Source organism: Poecile atricapillus, chromosome 4 (genome assembly GCF_030490865.1).
Source record: "Poecile atricapillus isolate bPoeAtr1 chromosome 4, bPoeAtr1.hap1, whole genome shotgun sequence".
NCBI classification, from domain to species: domain Eukaryota; kingdom Metazoa; phylum Chordata; class Aves; order Passeriformes; family Paridae; genus Poecile; species Poecile atricapillus.
The window spans coordinates 60,858,622-60,883,238 of NC_081252.1; the positions used below are offsets into that span (position 1 = coordinate 60,858,622).

A 24,617-nucleotide genomic window follows, 5' to 3' on the forward strand; every position below is an offset into this window, starting at 1 on the left:
ACTTGGGAGTTCTGAGAGGTATATTTAAGCCCTGCCAGACTTTTAACCTTTTCTAGCTTACAATAAGTTTGCCATCCTCTTAAAATCCTTTGATTATATGGCTTTTGTTCCCTTGAAAGGGGGACAGGGCTGCCTGGTTACTCAAGCAGATGCCAGGCTTCTGATTTGCATTTGATGAAAGCCACTTGTGAAAGCAGAATCAATGCTCAGATTTACAAACAGTAAATGTGGGTATTGGCTTGTCATTTCTTCCTAGGTTGTTGTCCTATAAAGCTGTTCAAGTTCCTCTCTTCACAAGAACATCTTCCTGCTCTCCCTGCTGCCCATAAACATTATGTTAGATCGAGATGAAGGGTGAGTAATTCTTTTTACTTCCATTATCTGTTTTTTTTTTCTTTTTTTTTTCTTTTTTAATTGAACAGCAAAAAATGAAAAGGGGGGGAAAAAAGAATGAAAATGCAGCTATTTAGAATAATGCATTATAAGCTGATGAACCACAATAACCAAAGTGCGTGTCTGAAGGGGCCTAATTACAGAACACCAGAGGCACAAGAGGGAGCTTATTGTGGACAACAAAATAGTGCTCTATTAATGCTGTCACTGTACTGAGTTCAGCATCAGCATTAATTTTTGTGGTTATATCCAGGTTGAGGCTAGTACAGAATGCATCAAGAACAGCAGAACTGAGTCTGAAAGGGTTATATATCAAATCAAAACTAGCAGTGAGAGTGGCTTTATTTTGAATGAGGCAAACTGAAAGCAAGATGGCAGTGATTGAACCAGTGTTTCTAAGATAAGAGTGTTTCTGACTAGTCTGTGTGTAAACTCCTAGTGATTAATGTCTAAGGTGTGTGTATATATATATTGAAGCGCATGAGTAAGAGAATCATCAACGATGATTTGAAGTCCAATCTATTTGAGTCTTTTTGTGCCATGAGATCAGCTGTTACAGACTGTATCAAGACCAGCGCCCAGTAAGAACAGTTGTGGATGTATCTTTTCTCCTGTTAAAGAGTGTCTATGCTTTTTGCTTTGGATATGTGGCGTAACATTATTATTTCATGCCTAAGACATCAGTAGAAAAAGCACATCATCAATAATGTGACCTAATAAAAGGACCAGAGGAGGGGTGTTGCAGTTTCCCTTTAACATGAACTTGAAAGAATCTAAGTTGCTCTGGCTTGGATGTCCTACTTCACTGTTGCTCCATAAAACTTTGTTCACTGTGGTAAAACATAGCCATTCTAAAACTGAAAGCTTCACATGTTAAAAAGATGAACACTTTTTATAGTGCAGGAGGTCAGATAGAAAACTCACCCACAATCAACAGGACTGAATATAAATCTTAAGGTGTTCAAAAGCTCATTCTTTGTTTTGGCTATTTCTCTTTCTGTGTGTTGGGCAGGACAGGGCAGTGCAGTGCATGGGCTTATTGGCCAGACATAAATGAGCTGCTGTACCATAACTCTTACAGCAGTCTGGTGTTGCTTCACCCTCTTGGGCTAGCTCAGCTTTCTTCCTGTGGTGCAGCTGCTGTGTCAACACAAGATGAGTCAGCTTTCATAGATTTATATCAGAACAGCATCACTGAACTGCCTCCTGCGTCCAGTCGTGTCTGGCTAGTGCTTCTTTGGGTATCTATAAATATAATTCTAGATGGCTATATATGTGGGAAGTTTTAACAGATTTAGAAGTTATTACCTTACTAGTGTCAACTTTTATTTTCCAAACTTGTGTGTGCATCTAATATACCAAAATATTTTTCAAGTGTAATATTATAGATAAAGTGTTTTTACGCTTTGTTTTATAGTGCAAATATTTTATGGATTTATTTTTCAAAATCATAGTTTCTCATTAAAAAATAATTATTGCTGTAATGCCAGACAGGACTCCTTGACAAAAAAAAAAAAAAAAGAAGCCAGCAAAATTATCTTATTTAGTGACTACTTGCCACTTAATACAGAGGGAGATCAGGTAGCCTGTTGTATGGGGTAGATAGTCATATTTTGGAAACTTAAAGTAGGAATACCTCCACAGAAGCCCCAGGTTTAAGTATTGTCATTGTTGGGATTTTGTTTGCACCTTTAGTTTTCTAAACTTGTTAAATAGGAGGCAAGGTTGCATTACTTGATTTCTTCTAGGCCTGTGTTTTAGTCCTCAAGTACAATTCTGGTTTAAAACCTGACTGTAGGTATCAGGACATGAATTTGATTGGCTCAGTCATATGAAATTTCATGTTTTGTCTGTTTTTTTCAGTTTCAGAGAGTGCAAAGTGGAAAATTTTCATCCTGAAGTCAGGTTTATGGTGCAGCTATATCCATTCCAATGCTGGAGTACATGAGCTAATGTGTTAAGAGCCAAGTGGAGCCTGTAGTGAGAACTGGACTGGTGTCTGAGGAAATTTGACTTGATATATGTGGGTGTAAACAATCAGTAGTTACAGTGAACCTGCTTGGCTCAAGGTGTTGCTGTTGTCTTCTTCAGTGAGATTTGAATCTACTTATGTTCATTTATTTGGGAGCAGATCTTACTATTTATACCTGCTCAGTTTTTAGGTTGAGTGCATTCTAAAACTTTCAGGACCAAAGTTTGAAACAGCCTTGGACAGCTGTGACCAGGAAACAAATAAAGGTACAGTTTCCATGCAGATATATGGTCAGGAGGCAGGAATGGATAAGAACTATTTCCAGGTGGACAAAATCTCGTTGTATTCATGAGAACCAGTTCTCTGACAGCACCATAGCAGCTGTGTCTTCTTTTCACTTTCCCCTACTGTCTTCCAGTCACACCAAGTACTGAACTTTCTGCTTAGCAGAGTTAACAGATTTCACTAGAAACTTCGCTCTCGTATGGTTCTCTCCTTTTTTTCTCAGTGACTAAATTTGAATACTTCTTAATGGCCTTCCCAAATTAGAATTCTTTCTTGTTATTGTTTTTGCATACTATTGTGTATACTTCTTTCAGACCTTATTATTTCATACCCCCTCTGCATGTGCCTCTTACCTGGCTGCTGCTTTGTGGCTCAAGCTTTATGGGCCATGCTTCCTTGCAGTTGAAAACAGTCTTATATATTGGCACTGCCCACCACACTCCCTCTTCAAGTCTCTCATTAAATCCATTTCTTTCACTTTATTGCCCTTCACTGCATCTGCTTATGTCCAATCCAGTTCTCAGTTGTGGGTTTGTCTGAAAAAGAAAAAAACTGAAACACCCATAACTATAAAGAAAAAAAAATACACAGAACACCATCCTGCAAGTAAAAATTTTAGCATGATCCGTATGCTCCCTTATCGCATGATCACTCATCATTTTTTCATTATTGTCTTACCAATATTCCACACTGTTCAGACCAGGGATCTGACTTTCTGAGTCATCCATAAAGTGCAATCTTTTCCAATACACTGTGAAAACCAACAGGCTTTTTGTTGAGAACCCAGTTGTTTATGTATTCAGAATGAGTTACAGTGGGAGTTCATTTTCTGTGATCTCTTTTGTTTCAGATGGAACAGATGGCTGGGCAAAATAAACATCTGTATATGAACTGTTACATGTTCACATGTAAGTGTGTGACAGTGTAAAGGGAAACATGGACATCAATATTTATCCACAAACTATTTCTGAGGGAATATTGGAAAAAGTTTATTTTAACACATGAATAGTAGAAATATGCTGAGAATTGACAAAAAAGAAGAACTCACTGGATATTTCTGTAGTCAGTAATGAGTGATGTGCTGTGTCCCACAGTACACAAAAATCTACAGGCATAACTGTTCAGGAACATGGGATTTCTTTTATAATCATTTTTCTGTAAGAATTCCTGTAAGCTAAGCAAAGAGGAAGTTGAGGACAGTCTATTACCTGCTGACTATCTCTTGTCCTTGCCTCTACTTTTTTTGATATGCAAAAATTACAATACAGCAATTTGAAACCTCCTCATAGTTGCATCAGCTGATATTTTTGTGATCATGCCTGAGAATTTCTGTTACACTCAGTATTTGAGCTATGACTTCTTTACTGAAACGACTGTCCAGCTGTACTTTGATTTCCTCCTCTCTGGTTTAGGGGACAGTTCATGTAGAATGCAGGTATTTCAGTTAGTAGGTCTTTCGTAGTCCTTCTACCATCACATTTTAAAAAGGGACAATTTCTGATCAATACTGAATAGCATAGGGAAGGTTTATAAGGGAAGATATTATATTCTGTTACACATACTGATACCTCTGCAGGGATGTGGGTGAAATATAGGCAAGTCTTGGGTTGCAAAGGCTCCACTATAATGTATTCACTAGTTATTCCACAGTCTCCTTTCCATTTCTCCATGCCTGAGGTTCTGTATTGTGTCTGTTTTCTTTGACTAACACATAACTGTATTGTAGAAATTGTTACAAGTTGAGAAGAAGGATTAGACATCTGGTTGTGGAATAATTGGTGCTTTTGGCTCTTGGAAAATCGTTGGAGGCTATTTAGTCTTATTTGGTAGTTACTACTTGGATGATGGGGAGGAATTTATTTCCTTGTTCTAAGCACACTGTAAGGAACAGAGGATTTTGTTACTTTTTGTTTTCTTTCTGTCTATTTTTCTAATGAATATAATGTGAACTCTGAATCTTATACAAATACATGACAGTCTGCAAGCCTGGAATCTCTGTGTTGTTTGATTCAACATTTATAGATAAACACAATAATAAAAATTATTAGCAGTGAAAAAAAATAAATTGTACAATCTCACTTTTTATAATTTCAAGATAAAACCCTCTTGTGATAAATGTGGCAGCTGAAACTCCTAAGAACGTGTCTTCGATTGTAGTGTCTTGGATGAAATCCCAATTCTACATAAGTCAACAGCAGAGTGCCAATTGACAGTGACAAAGCTGGGAATTCAATAAAGCTTCAATTTCTAACACACTTAATGACCAGTTCTAGGCACAGGTATATTTAAATGAGGGCCCCCAAAATGGAAGGTTGAATATGCTTGTTTAGTGCACATATTCTGAATTGAATTTATGTAGAAGTATCGCTTGCCCTTAATTTTTACATGACTAAGTTTTTTTACTGAGATGGACTTACTGAATTCATAAGTCATTTTCATTGCAGACCTAATCTTTTCATGTCAGTTGAGTCTGGTCAAGGAGATTTATTTCAATGGTAAGACCAAGAACCCAGGATTTTAGAAACTAGGATCAGATCTAAAGGTCTCAAGGTTTTTGTCTGCAGAGAGAGTTCAATTTTTTTCAAACAACTTACCTTGTTCTATTGCAATAAATTGAAATTCTAAAGTGGTGTTAACACTGTTGTAATAAATCAGTCTTGTCTTGAGGTAGTAAACAAAGAACAATTTAGGGCATTAAAAGACCATTAGGTAATACCAGAGGAGTCAAGCTCCTGTTCTTGAAATCTATGATAGTTTACTTATCTCCAATTTACCTTGGACTCATTTTCAACTTTATCTAGTTCATTAGCAAGAGACAACAAACTCCATTTGACTCTCTTTTCATATAGGATTTCTGGAAAGAATTTGATATGTAAGTTCAATATCCTTGGTGCTCATTTCTTTTTACTTTAGGTCTTTGAGAAACCTGAGTGTTAAAATATCCAGTAACAGAAATAAAGGAAGAGTAAATGAATGAAAGTTGACTTTGGTGCATTTATCATACTTACTTTACATTTTCAAAACTTTTTATCTGTTTCTGATTAAGTCCACCCAGCCAAACTTGTTTGTTTAAGTTCTGTAGTCAAAGGAGAAATTAAAAACATACAAGTAATTCTAGGTGGATGCTGTCCAAGATTGAAATCAGCTTTAGAAAGAAAAAAAGGCATGAAATTCAGGACTTGGAAAGGAGTATACCATGCCAAGGCAGTCATTTAGGCATATAAAGCACTTTTCTTTAAACCTTAATGAGCGAAGTTGGAATCTGTCTCTGATTTTTCCTAAGTAAGGTTTTTCCTTCTTTAGCTGTTCTTGACTAAATTGCATTAAACAATTATATTGCATGTCTGCCACACAACTGCAGTGTTAGGAGGCACTTATGTTCCATAGTGTACAAATAGCACAAGGAGGACTTCCCATTTTGTGTGTGATTGTCAGCTGTCAAGAAATAAGAAAATAAGAAAAGACTAAAGAATACAAAAAAGTTTTAGCAAAGCAATCAGGATAAAATTAGATGTAGTATTATTGTGGGTGTACTTCTCTGCAACAAATCTTTATTCAGTATACTTTTACTTGAAAGCAGAATTGAAAAACGTGAAAGAACAGAAAACAATAATTTAAATGGAAAACACTGCTATTTCGAAAAATAAGATGTTAATTTCAGATTTTCATCTGCCTTTGCTCTTTAATAATACTTTTTATTTCAGTCTTCTCTAAAAATCTAGAGGTTTTTTAATCACATATTTCTCTCAATGTACTTGATTGTAGTTTGGATTGCAAGAACAAGAATTTGTTTAAAATTCTTGGGGAATGAGGTAGGACCAAAACAGTATTAGAAGCAGGCATACAAAAATCTACATTTCAGAATTCATTGGATGTTCCACCCTTTCAAAAACCAGAATAAAGTGTAGGATCAGGAGCCAAATTCATGCTTGATCTAGAAGTATTTAAATCTGAGGGTTGCAAGCCAGAGAACTTCCTCTTTTCTCAGCTACTTGAGTGATCACAGTGATATAATTAGCTACTATCCACAGAATCAGAATTTTTATTAATCCAAACAAATCCAAGACCACAGCAGATATGAGAAGCACAAGTATCTCTTGTTGCACACGATAATTATTGAGGAGAGGAACTCTAGAAGCTGAAGTTTGAGTGGACAAGAGTAGCCTGTTGTAGTCTGTTTTAGGAGCAAGGAAGGAATGGATTACATCAATCTGAGCTACAGCTGGAAGGTGATGCCTTTACCTTGCAAAGCAAACATAGGAGGAGAAAGTTCACTCATCTTCAGGTGTCTGTAGACAGCATAACTACACCTTACCTGACAACACCTCAGTCATGTGAAAGATTTCAACTTAATGCAGAAGTAGGTCCTAATTTGAAATTGGAGGCAATTTTGTGACATTTCCTGCAGGCGAAAATGTTACCTACAAATGATATTAATGGGAAACAGAAACTTAGACCTCATTCAAGGTTTGTTTATCAGCAGCTAACTAGGCCTGGGTGCTTTGGTTTAAATCTGTGGAAAGCAGAGGGACTGGTAAGCTGGTAGCAATTCATTTTGAAACCTTTCTGGTGGATTTACAGGTGTAGTTTACTCAAAAGTGGTAGTGTCACCACCATTCACAGGATCCAGCCAGGATTCCCTGAGGCACGTGGTAAGTTATTCTAAAGGTCTGAAAATTTCTGACAATTCTTTTCCCCATACAAAGTTAAAGACTGTGTCAATGCTAAGGGAAGATCTGTGAGCAAATCCCTAATTATCTGAGAGATCTTGGTACCCTGCTTTTCTGTAAGGATATATTAAATATTCAGTTTTTGCCAGATAGGAGGCATTAATGTCAGTCTTGAAAGTCCCCATTTGAAGCTGGGCAGATTCAGTCTATCAGGCCTAGAGATGTTGTTGGAGTGAGGCTGGAAAGGTACTGCTGAATAAAACTTTGGGCTGCTAAAGTACTTCTCTCTTGAAGATTTTAGCATGCATTATGCTGATGACTTTGAGTGAAGAATCAATCTGTGACTCCTTTTAGAGCAAGTGCAAGGATTCTAGGAGAGATAAAGGATGTAGTCCTGATTCTGGTTGGACTGGAAAAAGGCTGAGGGATATTGAAAAGGATACATGAACAGGATTTAATATTGCCATGATAATCGCAATGTATAAAGCAGCTTTTGTTCATTTTGAGGTTCTTTGTTTTGTGACTGGTAAAATAGTCTTTTAACTTGTAATGTGTAATGGCAAAGCCTTGGATATTTTGAACTAGGAGCCTAAATTAATGTGTAGATATTTATTAATTAGTTATACTGTATTTTTCTAGCCTATTTATTGAATTATTAATGTTTAACATTTCTTTAAATGAGTGAAGTGCTTCCAGATTTTTTCCGAGGGTTGGCACAGACTGTGTTGGCTGTAACTTGATTTGGCCCTGGAAACAGACAGCATCAGGAAGGGCAGAATAACTTTGGCAGTTCTGTTAGTTGTTAAATTGTTTTGAACACTTCCTTCCATTGGTCTATATAGTAATTTCTGCACTAATTTACTCGCATGTGCTGCTTTTATGGCAGCTTACAGGTTGTTGAAACAGATCACCAAATATCTTTGTGGATAGATGTGGTTCTCATAGTTCCATAAAGTGTTGAGGTGGTCACAATAATTAAAGTTAGCACAGACATTTTTAGTAGAATTTTGCTGCTTAGAAATATGGTCTTGACATTCTGGGTTTAGCCAATGTACCATTCTTCTTCCTGGCTTTTTGCTCGCAGTTCTGCATGTCTACCCTCTGCTGCATTAGTGTAGCTGGTTTGGAGTCATGTGGTGAACTTGATCTTCCAGTGGTTTTTCAGCAAAAACAATTTGTGCAGCAACCCATGCATTTAGCACTCAGTCTAGCAGTGATTGCACCACTAAAACCAAAGCATAAATTTTTGCTGATGTCTCTGCTGCTCCTGCATCTCCAAGAAAATATTTTTAAGAAAATATCACCTCCCTGATATAAAAATAGAATTATGACCTTAGTTTGTCAGTGATAGTCTCTAGAACTCCGTGAAATATTTCTATTTTTTGCCTTTGCACCTACATACCGTTAACAAATTCTAATTTACATCAAAGAGGAAAACTGATAAAAGAATCATGACTAATGAAATGTATTCCTGAGTATGACCTTTCTTTTCAACCACCAAGCAATAAAGGTTTTTTGCTTGCAAAGCTACACGTTGAACCAGAGAGCAATAAAGTAAGGGGGAATAGAGAACTTGTCAGTTTTGTCAATTTTAACAGGCCTACACTCCTCATCAACAAGTTCAGTATCAGCTGAGTGTATTTTCAGTACATTACACTCAATTTTGTTGAACTTAATGATAAGATCATTAGGCAAAAAAACACATAGGAAAGAATCTAAGGGTTGATGCAAAGAAATAATGGATCTGATTACAAGGTTATGTTCTTGAATCTTAATGCTTTGTTTCATTTGGGGAAAAGTTGAATTTTTGCATGGAAGGTAAAGGGCTTTCTTATTGAACTATGTATATATCATTTTATGAAACATCAAGATAATCTCTCTCCCTTCATCACCCTAGTGCATGTGCACCTGGGTTTTTTTGCAATTCAGCATTTCAGATCACAAAACTGAACAAAACTGAAAAATAGCAGAGGCTATAACCTCTGGATATTTAAGGTACTCACTGATATAATAGGACTTGTACAGCAATAAGCTAAACATCTATTTAATACCTGCAACACCTATTCTGTACTATAAAACTATGACTAATGATTTTTCTGTAATTGGAGCTAACAAGTGTGTGATCACCTCACTTGAGATGCAATCTACAGTAATTAGCAAATACATAAATAATGCTGTGAATAGATATTGACCATTCTTTCACTATTGATAAAGAAAGATACCACATGGAGAAGGCTGCAAACCTTAATGCAAGATACAGTTAAGTTGACTTCAATCTAAGGTATAAATAGGAGATGTTACAATATATAGCTGATTATTTTAACCTCAAACATGTCCCAGTGAACTATCTGTAAGGTCACAGCCAGCCTAGGAAGACAGGAATAAAACTAAAGACCTGCCAATTTAAGGCAATGGCTGTCATTGTTGTTCATTTTTGTGGACCCCTAAAGGTTTTTCAGTAGTGATTCTGACTCTTAGAAATTCCATAAAGGTCAAATAATGTCTATATTTCATTTCCCATGGATCCCTTAGCTATAGTACAGAGGCTCAGGGCCAGAGTGAAAGCTTCTTATCAAAGACCAGTCACACAGAGAGCGGTTTTCCTGAGTTCAGGACTCTATGCTGCTTCTCCATTTAAAAGTAACCACTGTCTTCCTAGAAGATTGAATCAACAAAAACTTTTACTCCTCTTCAAACTTACCTCTATTCTGTACCAAACAGGCCAAGGTAACTGGCCAGTTTCTAGTTATCTTGCAGGCAGTGAGAAAAAGCCATAATGAGTGAAACAGGGGAGCTTTCCCTTTCTCTGATCTTTGTGCTTGTTTTGAGGACTTTTCCAGGGCTTTTAGACTGGGGTAATAAATTGGTCTCTGCTACAATGTGGTACAGGTATGAGCACGAATGAATTCTAATGGGATACGGGCAAATCACTTATTGTGAGCAGATTACTTTTTTACAAACTACTTTTGTTTGTACAAACAAGACATGTATTTTTGACACTGCCAGTATTTGTGTGGGTTGTTTGTTTTGTTTTTTCATTGATCAAGGCTGCAGCTGGTTTTTTTTGGTACCACAAAATCTTTAAACTTTCTCTGCCATCAGTCCCTACTATTCCTTATCTCAGAAATTCAAAGAACATATAGCATTCTTTTGTATTTCTGAACACTTTTCTAGTGCATCTGTCTTGAAAACTCACAGAATCTCTGTAGGGTCTCTGTCTGTATGGTTCATGATCTCTTTACTGCTGGTCATGGATGTGTCTCCTTTCACCCAAGCTCTTTTTCAGCTATTTGAGTCATCTGGTTCCTTGCACGAACCAGCATGGCTTCTCCAGTTTGGACATTACTAACCTGCATGTCTACCGTGTTGCAGCTTGGAGTCACTGTCTCTGAGACATGAGCACAAAGTGAAGATAAAGGAGACTGATAAAGGCTTCAACTTCCACTTGTTCCTATGAGACTAAAAAATATTTCTTCCCGTATAAATATAGTGTGAGATATACTGCATAAGGAGTTGGCTCTACTTTTGAAATGTACATTCGTCTTTTGATCTAGAGTGCAGTGATTTTCTGCTAATCTCTTCTGCTTTGGAGTTTACCCTGGTTTTTCTTCCTTAAAATCACTTTTTTTCCCTTCTCTTCCTCTGAAATGTCTCCTAACATTATTCCTGGGCATCTTATAAACTTTTTCTATTTCAAGTGCAGTGCAGAGCATTTTACAAATCTTAAACCTGGTGAAACCCAGGGAAAAAAGTGATTTTCATGTAGAAAGTGGCATCCTTTCCACCAGGGGCAAAGCCTATTTCCATAAGAGTGATAAGGTTACTGTGTGGATAACATAGCACAAAGTAAAAGTGGCTTAGAGGCTGGGACCAGCTACCTAATTGTGGAACATATCCACAGCACTGCCCAAACCATATATTATAAAATGTATAACAACATATTTTGAGAAGACTAGTCTTTTCAGCATTGCCCTGCAACCACAAGTCATTGATCCAGGTAATGATCAGTAACCAAATAATTTTTATTCTGCTAGTATGGCCAGATATCGAAAGATCTGCTCTGATGTAGGGTAAGTGGAATAACATACTGTACTATAGCTATGTTGGTGAGACTTTTCTGTATCAACAAGAACCTGGACCATAATAAGGAGCAGTTACACTCTTTTCTGGTAGTTATCCTTTCTGAACGAGATATAAAAATTAGGTTTTTAGAACTATGGATTGTGTGCTGTGAACTGTACTGTGGACATCATTAATGTGTAGGAATGCTCTGCCCCAGAACCTTCCTCTGTTTCAGTGAATAATTACCTTCTACTTGTCCAAACAGTTTTTTTCCTGCTTATGAAAACATCCCTTCCTTTCTTTTTGATTTGCAGAAAATTATTCTTTAAAGGAAATGTAGCGTTTCTGTGTAAATTTAAGTCACCCCATAGCTAATGTCGTCTTCTATTTGGTTTATGTCCTGCCACACCCTACAGTTTTTGTAGTGTTAATCCAGCCCAGTGCAAACCGGCTCCTCTGGAGCGCGGTTCCTTTAGTCTTTGGACACTAGGTGTCACTACTGATCCAGGAGAGAAGCAGAGCTTTGTTCTTATTTCAGTTTTAAATTTGTACGAAGCAGAAAATCAGTTGTAGATAATAACTTTTGTATTGTCTATAAAACCTCATACCTACGGATTCCATAGCAGGGTCAGTAAGGAGTGGTGTCCTCCAAATTTAGTAAGAGGTCTGCTGTGCAGTCCCCTTTTGACAGCACAAGGAAGAGTTTGTAACTCTTTTCCCCCCCAGTATGTTAGCTGTTTTGAATACAGAATGATTTTAGCTGCTGTTCAAATCCAGGACCATAAATGTAACAGGGACAATATATTCCTTTTTCTGAAAAGAGTACAGCAAACTAGGCTGTAATAGATTAAGAAGTCAGACTGTAGATGCAAAAATCAATTGTCAAAGTACACTTCCTGCTTAGAATTTCATTTGGGGCTTCTAGATTCCTGTTCATGTGTTAGAATCAGTAGTTAGAGGGATTAATCAGTCTGCACAAGATATATGGTGATCTCAAGCAAGGCTGGAAAAATCAGACTCCAAACCTGATTAAGTATTGAATGGTCTGGCCTTTTACTATTGTATGTAGGAGAACTAAATTTGAATCTGGACATAAATCTTGTTCACTTGTTCCCTGATAGCTCTTGGTAAATGTGAGGCACCATTTTGGAATGTATGCTGCTATTCTAAGAAAATGAACTTTGGCCTTTTAGTGAAGGAAAACCTGCTTCCTTTGCTGCAGTGCTGTAAAAACATCTCCTACTCATGTCTATTCTCTGCTCTTGGGATTCAACAGAGCTTAAGAAAAATATTTTAATGGAGACTGATTTCTAACCCCTGCTGAACAACTCAAGAAAAAAATATCTAATGATTGCATTCACATTTCTCTTCTAATTATTTAATGGTTAGATATTGGCAGCAAAGTACTCCACTTGAAGGGGAAGGAAGGCCAAGGGGTCCCTCCACGGAGGAAATGGACTGTGTGTTTTGGTGATCTCTCTATCTCCCTTTTCTTTTTCTTTCTTTGTGGCTGAGTTTTTTGTTTCTGTTTTGTTTTGTTTTTTTTTTTTAATTATTATTTTTGTTTGGTTGGTTGGTTTTTTGTTTGTTTTGTGGAGAAAAGCTGAGCTCTCTGTGCCTGAGACACCTTGTGCTGATCCTATGTGAAGGTGACTGTGTAAGCTGTCAGTGGTTTCATTTTCTCTGCTGGGAGTGGCAAGTTTTCCAGCAGAGGCAAGTGGTAGTTTAGCCCTGCCTGTTGCAGAGGCTTTTGAATACAAAGGTGTTTTCAAGGCACAGAGAAAAGAGCTCAGTCTTCAGCTCATCTTGTTGTACTTGCAATGCATGGCTATAGTGCTTTGGGATTTTTGTATTAGTTCTTCAGGAAAATTAACCCCAAGCAGTGCTGCAGTAGGATTCAAAATTTTTTTTGTGCCTTACCAGAAATCATCCCTTTATTTGCCTTACTACTTCATCAGCTACCTCAGGCTTCTAATAGACTTGTGGTTACACTGTTAATAAAGCACTTTCTGCCTAAAGGTTTTCCTGGCTGGTCACTGAATCCATGGGTGCCTGATAGGTACCTTTGCTTGTGCATGGAGTCCTTGGTGATTGGTTTTAGAGGGCAGCACCCAAGTCCTCTATTGTGACATGAAAGCTGGAAAGAACAATTAGTAGTACAACTCTCCAAATGTTAAAATGTAGAGTTACTTTCTAGAGTCATGAGTTCATATCCTCAGGGGCTGACTCAGCCCCTTTGTTGGCAGAGGTGCATTAGATTAGGATTGAGGAAATCTTTCTTACTCTTCTGAAAATAACCATAATAACAGGAGTCTTGTATCCATACTGAACAATTTCATAGCTCTTTGTACTTCTCTGTCAAAACAGCCTGTCTTTCTTCCTTTTTGTCATCTTCTTCTAATAGCGACCTTTATTTACAAGTTTAGTTGTCTCATTGTGAAGGTGTTCCCTCAAGAAGTCTCATGCAGTATCAATCACAGCCTCTAAGTTAAAATATGTCCCTAAACAGATTAAAACATACAAACACCAAGAAAGGGAGAAGTTAGACTTCTCTAACAGAAACTGGAGGGAGACACAAATATGTGAGAACAGTCCCAAAATGATTTTGTGAACTAAAATCTATGGCGCTTCAGTTGGATCTTACGCCAATAGCTCCAAATTTATGTTCTTTTAAAATTGTTTACTCCCCATTTTCCTCATCTAGCTCCCATATGTCCTATATACATATAAAACTCTGAATTACCTCCCCAAGGAGCCAAGAAAGTATTTTCTTTAAATCTGCAACAGCACCAGCATGGTGGTTGTCCACGTGTGTAATAAGTGCAGAATTACAGGAGTGCACCTATGACATGTGAGCAAACATATAAGTATTTCCACAATGTCTGCAGCTGGGATTTTGTAGTACTCACTGCTTTAACCAGTTTAAATAGAGCAAGGCAAGCTTGAACTTAAAAACCCAAATCTGATTTGCTAAACAAGTTCTGTCCTGACTCTTCATCTATATCCTAAATCTTCCTCCAGCTGTTAGTCAAAACAAATGCATAATTAAGAAGAACTACCACTTATTACTGCTTAATTTCCTGATAAAGACATTAAATTAAATTAAAAGGAATTTCCCCAAAAGCCCCCATTAAAAACTGAATCCCTGCACTGACAAGCTATTAGATTTTTCTTTTTAATAGAATAGCAAACAAAACAACAACAACAACAAAAATAAAAATCTACTTTCGGGGTTTTAGATTTGGGCAGTTTAATTGTTGCTCTGTTTCCCTGATAAGGTGAGACTAGTCCCATGTCACTAGGGGAATGGTATCCTGCTGTGTTTTTCCATCCTCATTTACAATGATTATGTTATCAGGCTAGCCAGGCAAAAGGGTGGAGCAACTATAATTTCAAAGCAGGATTAGGTTGAAATAACGAGGTCACCAAGTTGTGGTTGTCATGGCAACGTCACATCTAAGAATATGGGATGCTTCTAGGAGATGAGGCAAGCGTGGAGTCTCTCTCGCTTTGCACAAAATCCCAGACTATTTCTGTAAAATTGCTTAATTGCTTTTAAACATTTTTTTTTCCAAAGTGGCTCTTGCTACAACAATGAATAAAAATTGTACTTTTTTTTTTACTGACAGTGTCTTAAGGATGTGTTTATCTCTGATCTGCTATTGATCCTGTTTTCTTGTCATCTTCTGTGAATGCATTTGGCTGTCTTTAGAAGATCTTTTGTTTTAAATGTATTATACAACTTCAGGTATTTCAAACTTTGCTCAGGTGTTTTGATTCCCCTTGAGACTTCACAATCTTTTAGCATACAGGCTTGTCTCTCAGGTCATATCCTGCCCTGGGATCTCCTACACAAGTAAGAATTAGTGTTTTGCTGTTAACTCTTAATTTTCTGTGCTAGTGCTAGTTTTTATCAATTTATTGATGCTGTTTTTTGCTTTTTAAAAAAAGGGTTTTTTCTCTTCTTTTCTGGTAGTGCCTGAAAATTCTTATTTTTAAATCCATTATTTGTCAGTGTTTGAAGTTTTATTTGAGTGGTCGTAGAGCCTTGCTTCACCCTGTCACTGCTCATCACAGGCTTTCATGGAAACTTTATGGTACAAACTTCTGACAACCACAGTATGAAGCAGCTGTGTGGTTAAGTGTGGGTTTATTTCATTATGTAAAATCTTGCATAAAAGATTTTCTTGCATTACTCTTACCTCTGCTTTAATATTGTGCAACATTATGATATAAATTGCTCAACATAAATTTCTAATGAAATCATCATGATTTTTCTGCTTTTTCTTTGCTAAGCATCTACTGCTTTCAGTATAATGTAGTGTTTAAACAGGCCAGGCTAAGGGATTTGTGAAACAAGGGTGTAAGTTACAAAGAGTGTAAAGGCATTGGGATAATTTGCAGTGGGAGGCCATGGGGTTTAGTATTTACTTTTTAGAAGCATGGAGGCCTTAATTGTCTTACAATATCTTGTTCAAGTTTTTCTTCAGTGACTGGAGCACTTTTGTCTCTGGGAGTCTGAGCTCCACACTCTCTGCAGTCTCTGTGCTGTACAAGTCTCCTTGATGGTTGAAGTTCCATCCCATTATTTGTGTATCAGCACAGTGCTGCCTTTTTCCCAACCTGGAGCTGAAACCTGAGATAATTTTAGTAAGGAGGTAATATAAAAGGGGATCTTTATTTGAAGGCCTCTAGAGGCAGTTGTGGAAAGATGGCCACAAACCATCCCCCTCCAAGATGAGTAAATTTTTATAGGTTTTAGGAAATTAGCAAAATTGATAAAAAGCACCAATCAGGAGGACAAAAGGTGATGCAATTCCCCTCCTCCAGGTCAAGCTCCTCTCTGGAGCCCTCCCTTCAGCACTAGCTGTACTTTGTCCATGAAAATGGATCTCAAAGAGCTGTTCTTGGCCTTGGTTCCCAGGAAGAGCAAAGATGGGATAGGGGCCTTGTACCTCCTGTGGCTTGGGGCTCCGGAATTTGTTTTGTCTTTCTGCTTAGGGAAAGGTCATGGAAAAGTACTGGGAAAACTAGTCACTAATACAATAGATTACAGAGCTACAAATTTATGTGTGAAGAATACCGAGAACATATAAAAGAAAAAAAGGCAAAACCCAAACGGCATCATAGTTACATGGAACTTAACACAACATAATGGATGTAGAGACCACTACCTTTTCTCAGGTTTTGGTTGAAATCTGCAGGTGGAAATTCAGACACCTAGACATGGGGAACGATCACACCAGGCTTTTTTCTACAGGTCTTACTTGAAACTGTAGGGTAAGAATTCCTACAAATAGGAAACAGACAAAAAAAAAAACCAACCCTGGGGTTTTATAATGCTATAAGAAAGATATCTAGACTGCCATATATAAATTTTCTTTGATAAGGCTTTCAGTTAAAGCAGAACAACAAGAAAATTAGCAGACAGAAAATACCATATTCAACGTCATGTTTCAGACAGCTTGGAGTGATGGGCAGAGAAGAACTGTTTAAAATTCAACAAAGGCAAACTGGAGAACCAATACCCTGGGCACCAGCACAGGCTGAGGGCTGACCTGGCAGCTCTGCAGAGAAAGACCTGGGGGTCCAGGACTGGAACATCTCTGTTACAAGGACAGGCTGAGGGATCTGGGCCTGTTCAGCCTCAAGAAGAGGTGACTGAGAGGGGACCTCATCAATGTCTGCCAGAATCTGAAGGGAGGGTGCCAGGAGGATGGAGCCAGGCTCTGCTCAGTGCTGCCAAGCAATAGGAAAAGAGGCAACAGACAGAGACTGATGCCCAGGAAATTCCAGAAATTCCACCTGAATATGACTAAGAATTTCTTTACTATGTGGGTGACCTTGGACTGGAATAAATCATCCAGGGAGGTCGTGGAATCTCCCTCACTGGAAATATGCAAGACCCATCTGAATGCAATCCTGTGCCATGTGCTCCAGGATGGCCCTGCTTGAGCAGGGAGGTTGGACTAGGTGATCCACAGTGGTCCCTTCCAACCTCACCCATTCTGTGATTCTGTGATACAAGATGCAAGGTCTAAGGGCAGATGGTGTTTTTAGAGAATGCGATTTTCAACTGACAGAATTCCTTCATAGACACAGTATGGACATTTTTTGCTTCCCTTCCTCCCCTTTTTCTCCACTATCCAGTTAGAGCTTGTGAAAAGGGTGGCATCTTGCACTTTGCTGACATGCTGGGGAGTAGGGACTGTGCAAAGCAGACGATTTCTATCAACAGTGAGACTAATTGCTCAGTTCTGAGAGTAAAATGAAAAAGAAATCTCAGCTTTGGTGTGGAATGCACTGTTTAACCAACTGGTAACAGAGTACTATTTTCTCTCTGACTTTGGAGGAGGTGTGTGCTATTTTTCACAAAGAATAGGATCTTTCCACGGCAGCCTGGAAGAGCTGTTGAGTAGCCTCACCTGTCTGGACTCTATTTACAGGTCTGCCACCTACAATGGTATATGAAGATAGGAATTCTCCACACCCCTCTTCCTTTTTGAAGATTTCTGTCTTGTCCTAAGAAGAAGTTACAGATTGCCAATGGACTGATTGGTTGAATGTATTTTTTTCTGTAACCTTATGATGTAATATTCTTCACTGTGCTGAAGAACTACCAGGGAGATAAAGAAAAAATTTAAGCCAAATTGTCAGTGGGTGTATCCACCAGATGGTGATGTTCTACCAAATTATTTGCACATTGATCTTGCAGTAAAAAACTTGCCATTTGAGGGAATTCTGATTACTTCTTCAATTTCAGATGAGAGAGTCTTCCTGTTGCTTGACTGATAACTAGGTTCTGAAAGAGACGATGTTTCTGTCTGTTTGTGCCCAGAACAATGGACACATAATGGATAAGAAAAATCTGTAGCTTCTGCCATATTGAAACAGAGCAAAAGCTAGCACGTTAGAGTCAGGTTTGCATGGCTACTTTGCAGTTATGGATGACCATAAGCCCTGTTTGACCATACAGCCTTGTTTGCCATGTAGGGCAGTTTATTTCTGGGAGAAAACAAGCATCTAAATGAAAGACTGAGGAGGATTTGTACTGCTATATTGTTTCATGGCTCCTCTTTCCTTAGCCTGGGGGAGCATGTGGACGAATGCCAAAGTTTGGTTTGCTGGGTGGGGCCTCATCTGCATCTCAGGCTGGAAAGAAACAGATCTGCTGCATTCACCCTCCCTTTCCTTGGCTGCTTGTTGAGCTGAAGAGCCCTCAGGAAAACTGTGTCATGGAAAGTTACACAATCTAAAGTCTAGCTTTCCCATCTTGGAATACAATAAACATTACTGCAGTTTATGCACATGCACTGCAGCCATTCAGATTGAAAGAGCTTCGCTATTAAAAATTGTTAGTTATTGATTTAGTTTGAGGAGTAACTGACAGCAAAATTGGATCCTTCAAAAATCTTCTCCAGTTTTATCTAACAGAGTAAAAGGTTCTCAGAAACACAAAGAACGTGTTAGAAAAATCAAAATGATAACTTGTTGGTCTGTTTTGTGTTTGTCTGTTTCTCACTGCCAGTGACACCGTACACAAGCAGAACTCCAGCAAAGCTATTCTGTAGAATATCAACTACCTGTAAATAGAAACAGTGCTGTACTTGATCCAACAAGGTCAAAAGAGCCAATACACCTGGAAAATTCACTATTTATAATGGGAATGCTCTTCCCAGGACAGAATATCACTGATGATAATGCTAATCTTAAAGTTAGTTTTGCCAAAGAAAATATTTGCTATTGCTTAAATCCCCTCCCCCACCAAAGAAAAAACACAATGAAATTAAAATGCTATTGTACAAAATGCCAATTTCAAATCAGTAAAAATTATTTCTCTCAATGAATGTAAGGATGGTCTGCCTTTTCTGACAACAACATACTGATTTGGGAGGGTTTCACTTTAGGGCAAGTCTCTTGATGAGAATAAAAATATAGTTCAGACATCCAGATTAAATTTTGCTCCTTGCCACATACTTGTTGGTAAAGGTGAATCATCTGTGGCCACAGTGCATTTGAAAGGAAATGGGGTGATGTTCCTTCTTCTTGCCAGCATGATATTAATTGCATGCTGTGGGTGCTGGCCATCTCCCTCAGAACTGTTAATCCAGTTCTCTTCATGTCCTTTTCCTCCCTGTTCTTAGCCAGGACAGCTGGGACTGATTTTTCTGTGGGGTTGCATTGACCCTACAAGCACAAATGTGGTAGTTCTCCATATCCCTTACCACAACAGCTGCTTTCTAGAGCTCACCTGTCTGTGCTGAGAGTTTTATAGATTTGGGTTTCTTTTGAAGCTGAAAAAATAAATGACTGCCCTCTCTCCTAGCCAGTATGGATGGGTCACTTTTTGTTATCACTCTGGTTGGAAACTAGCCTGTATTCCACTCTGCACTGCCATTTGTTGAGACTGAAAACCAGCTCAGTTTCCTGCCACTGGTCTTTAGAATTCACTGTGTCTTGGACTGAGAATCTCTGTGTAACTTTGCAGGTAGCTTTATCAGTGAAATGGCTCAAGGTACTTGGACTAGACTGTACCAGCTGGGGAAAGCTGTCATATAGGCCTTTCTTTTATACTGTAGAAGTCTATAACTTGTTCATTGAATGGGTTTTCTCCTGTGGCCAAGTGTTTGATGGATGACACTGAACATTCAGAAAAGTGTGAGAGAGCTTGCTGAGTTTTCCAAGTTCTGTAGCGTTCATTAGGAAATTACTGAGGAACTTGCAAAATCTGAAAAATCCAACAGATATTCTGATGCACTCTTGCTATGTGTAGGTGGATGGCACTGTGCTTGCCCTGTGCAAGCTGAGAGTGCTGCCAATTTATTCTACTACACACATGGAGTGTTTGAGTGGTGGCCAGAAATGCTTGTAAACTCTTTGGGATTCTTCAGTATTTGCCTTCAGGTATTTGGTTTTGTTGCATTCTTTGATGGGAACTGTGATCAAAACCTAGTTGTTCTGTGAGCAGCTGTCCTCTTTACTATGGATTGTGTCTAATGATTGGATTCCCTTCTGTCTAGTACCAGTGAAGTTCTGACAGTAGCTTTTCCCACAAGTAAGACAAAAATCACTTGTGGAGATTTCCTCTTGTTTAGTAAGGATTTAGTTTACATAGCTGAACACTGGTCCCCTCTAACCAGACATTAATTTTAACAAAATATATAGAAAAATAATATCTCTGAAACCATTGCGCTTCTGTCAAATCTGTTTGAGATTTGCCAAACTTCTGTATGAAAGAAGAGGGCAGACTGAGAGATCAGGAGCCAGACTGTGATTGTATTGTCTTGTTTCGTATGAAACTAAGCTAACAGGGAAGCATTAGATGGATAATCTTCAAACCTGTCCCAGACAAGGGAATCTTGCAGAGGAAATGGTGCTTGTAGTGTCATACAGACTTATCTTTGTGAAACGTATGCTGGTTTGGCACCTAGACTTTAGTGAAACTGCCCAACTAAATTGTTAGTGGGAGCTGTGCCATCTGAGCAGATGGGCATGTGTAGGCAGTCAGTAGTCATGTTTGTTCTTCATTTATGGGAATTTAGACCGGGATTTGAAATACCATGAAGCATAGAAAAGAAAATTCCGGGTAAGTTATCCTCAGGTTTACTACTGAACTAGGTATCCTTGTCCTGTTGCAGAGGGAACATCCTCCTGGTAAGCAAGTCTAGGGCAGCACATCTGACAGGAATAGAGCCCGGATACTTCACACATCTCAATATTCAGATTTTTCTGTTAATTCTGTCCTACCAATCAATTTTCTCTGGAAAATGACACTTTAGACCATGATTTTGCTTTTGAATCCTTTTAACGACTTTCCCATATCTCAGTTTCATTTCCAGCTTCCTTGCAATCATAACTGAGTGATTCCAGCTGTGCCTGGAATTCTGCTCACTTCTTTCCACATCACTGTGCCCATTTGCTGGGCAAAGTTACTTCTCAAAGCGTGTGGGTATGTACACACATGGCCATGAAGCAGGCTAGGCTGGAAACCTACAAAGTGTCACCTGCACCCCAATGACTACCTAACTGCATTCTCCTCCTCGCTGTAAACACAAGCAATTTTCCTCCAAATTCTAACCTTTTTGAGTGTGTGCATTACTAAGCCAGGCACAGATATAGTTAGAGAGTGCTAGATATCTATCTATGTGTAACCTTACAGTAACATCCATGTGCATTTAGTCCAAGCTTTCTTCAAAAGATTTAGCCACCACCTCCAGTATAGCATCTGGTGATTTTGTGTCATCTATGCTAAGATTTTGGACAGAATGATTATGTCAAACAGGTCTGATTTTTGTCACTTTCTGTCTTGATGTGGGTAATATAAGAAAATCTTTACATGCACACCTGGCGTTACTGAAAGCACATGTGTTCTGCAATATTGTCAGATAATAGCAGCGTTGAGTGATGAAAGTTTGAGCCTGGCCTTTCATCTGTTTCTGCTGTGTGGTATTACTTTGAATGTCTGCACTAAGAGTTCTGTCTTATTTAGATTAAATCTTACAAGACAGGGACAGTGTTTTTCCCATTGTGTCACACAACGTCAGCAACCTTGATGCCATTCAAGAAATAAACAATTTAAGGACAATGCTGTTTAGAGATCTGCATCATGTAGAGTGTTTCTGACACATTTGATGCAGAGGAAATTCTATGCAGGAAGTTAAAGGGTTGGCTAAGGTCAGAGCTGGTGTTTACAGAGTATCTGGCATCTTTCTTAGGCACATGTTAAAACAGTGTTCTTCAGATTCCAGAGGAAACCAACAGGCAGTATGCATCACCTGCTACACACCTACATGTGTCTAGAGACTTTTTCTCAGATATGGCTTTCCATGTTTTTTTCTCTGTCTATTTGTTTGGAAACTTTCTCTCCAATTTATGGGAAATCGTGCTAGACTAGGGGATAACCATATGTTTTGTGACTTAAAAGGCACCTATATAAACATGCTTTTCTCAATTCCTTGCTAATAAATGAATGGATGCACACATGCACAAGTGAAGTACATGAAGAGAACAGCTGTTCTGTTACAAGTTAGGGAAGGCAGAAGAGCCCAGATGTCCAGAACAGGGTAGTCTGAGCAGTCAGTCGACAGCCTTAATAATTTTCTAGGCAGGGACAACTTGAGAGCTGCCAGAATAACTGCCTGTGGATCTCACCAAGGAGCCAAATACCCTGGCTGAGACTATAATATACAGACTGGCATCTGGGCTCTCTGATTGTCATTAGTCCCTGAACATGACACAGGAGGAAGTGGATAATAGTAATTGAAATGCTCACTGCAGCATTTTAAAAGTAATTATTTAAAATATTTTCCTAAAAAAAATCTAGCAATTAAGAAAATTATTAAACACATTTTTTTTGAGAAGGCAAAGGCAGTGCTACCAAAGCACTGCCAAATAAAGACTCCTTCTAAGGGGCTGTGGTTCAAATGTCTGTTCCTTTGCTTAGATGTTTCACTCCACACTGCTCTCCTGCTACTCAGGCACCAAGATAACTTCCATTTATTCCCATAGGCTAAGTCACTGCTATTTATATGAAGAGAGGCATAATACAGTCAAAGACAAACTGTGGATATGTGTGGCTGCACCTCAGTTTTCTTTTATGTGCCCTGGGATGCTCTTGTGCTACAAAACTGGTGTATCCATTGGTCTTATCTTCAAGAATGTTTGTTCTCTCACAAACTTTGTTATTTCCCTTTTGTGAGCAGTCTTGGATGATGTGACAGCCAACAGCCTTAACATGGTTTGAGAATAATTAGTTCATTCCTGCATCTTTACTTTCTGGTGTGTTATAAAGTGGAACATATTAGACACTAACATTCTTAGCAATAGGTTTCCCATGAAGTTGTGTCAAAATATCTGAAAACCTTGCTGTTAATGTGTGCCTCTAGGTATTATACCTGGACACATGTGGCATGTCTTAGTAGTGAGAATCTGGGAAAGTTGGCCAAAGGTTGGTTGAATAAAGGGTAGGACCCAGCTGTCCAAAAAGCTGATGTATGCATTGCCATTTTATGTATCTGTCACTTGGCAGTGTCTGAACCTGCATGGAGGTTTCTGATTCTGCTGCTGGGAAGGTTCAGGGAGCTTTGTCATTCTCAGCCATAGGTGTAGGGGCTTACACATGCTGCTTTAACCAAGTGGAGAATGGTTTTTCTATCTAGGGACCTGAGATTCTGTCTTTTGTCATCAAAACACAAATATTGTTTTATTTTTCTCCTAATGTCTGTAAACACTATACTGCAGTTTCTTCCTAAGAAGAATAGGAAGAAAAACTGAGATGCTGCAGTGTCTAGGACTGCTGCTCTACTGTACAATCCACCAGTAAAAGGGACCTGAAGATATAGAGATCAATCTCCTCTATGTAAGCTAGTCCACATAGATGAGAACTCATTTTTATGTATGCTTTTTTTTTTTTTTCCTCTGGAATGAAAGGGTTGGTAGTTGTGATTAATAAGTTTTTGAGCTAAATACCTTGCTTTTAGTATGGCCACAGGGGATGAAGCATGAAAAACAGTAACAGCATGCTACAGAGGAGTCATTGAAAGGATCACTGGAATTATTTTTTGAACGGCTTTCTATTATAGATGTTCTACTTTAAAAAAAATTAACCCTTGCAGTAATATTAGGTTTGCAATGTGCTTTTCCAAAACTATTTGTATTTTGTTTAATGCTTATAGTTTCAAAAGTGCACAGTGTAGGTGCTGCAGGTTTTGTAGATTCAACAAGCAGAGAAGTATAGAAGGTGAAGTTTTGTCAGTTCAACAAAATAATGGACACTCTTGCCTCTTTGAGTTCTGTAAAGGAAAAAAAATGGAATGCTTAATATTTAAATGGTTTCTCTTTGCAGAGAGTAAGGTTTTTTTCAGCTTAAAGTTAGTGCTTATATCACAGAACTGTACTATTCAGCTGTAGAGACTTTCACCTCTCTGTCCCCAATACAAGAATATAAGAAAAAATTCACTATACGCGACCAGAGATACATTTGTTAGTCTGATATCCCTCATAAGAGGGATGCATAGATGACTAAGAAATAAACATAAAATAATGTTTAATAGTAATCAGACAGTATAGATGTAATAGATGCAAGAGATGACTAAGAAATAAACAGAAATAGAGGATGAAGGAATAAACAGGAACTAAAATCAATCTACTATAATATTTCTTCTCCAGTCCTATTGGTCACCTTTCCTCTTGTTAAATGTTTCTATGGGCCCTTAGCTCTGAGTGCAGCTTTTCAG

At 38.3% G+C, this 24,617-nt stretch overlaps 1 protein-coding gene across 1 annotated transcript in view; it reads left to right on the top strand.

Moving 5' to 3' along the window:
* The first annotated feature begins 319 nt into the window (after window positions 1–319).
* Window positions 320–24,617, top strand: part of LDB2 (LIM domain binding 2) — a 363,923-nt gene continuing 339,625 nt past the window's right edge. Inside the window, exon 1 of the mRNA XM_058837474.1 lies at window positions 320–354. Within this exon, the coding sequence (XP_058693457.1) occupies window positions 335–354 (20 nt within the window). The 5' untranslated portion in view covers window positions 320–334. The remainder of the gene's footprint in view (window positions 355–24,617) is intronic.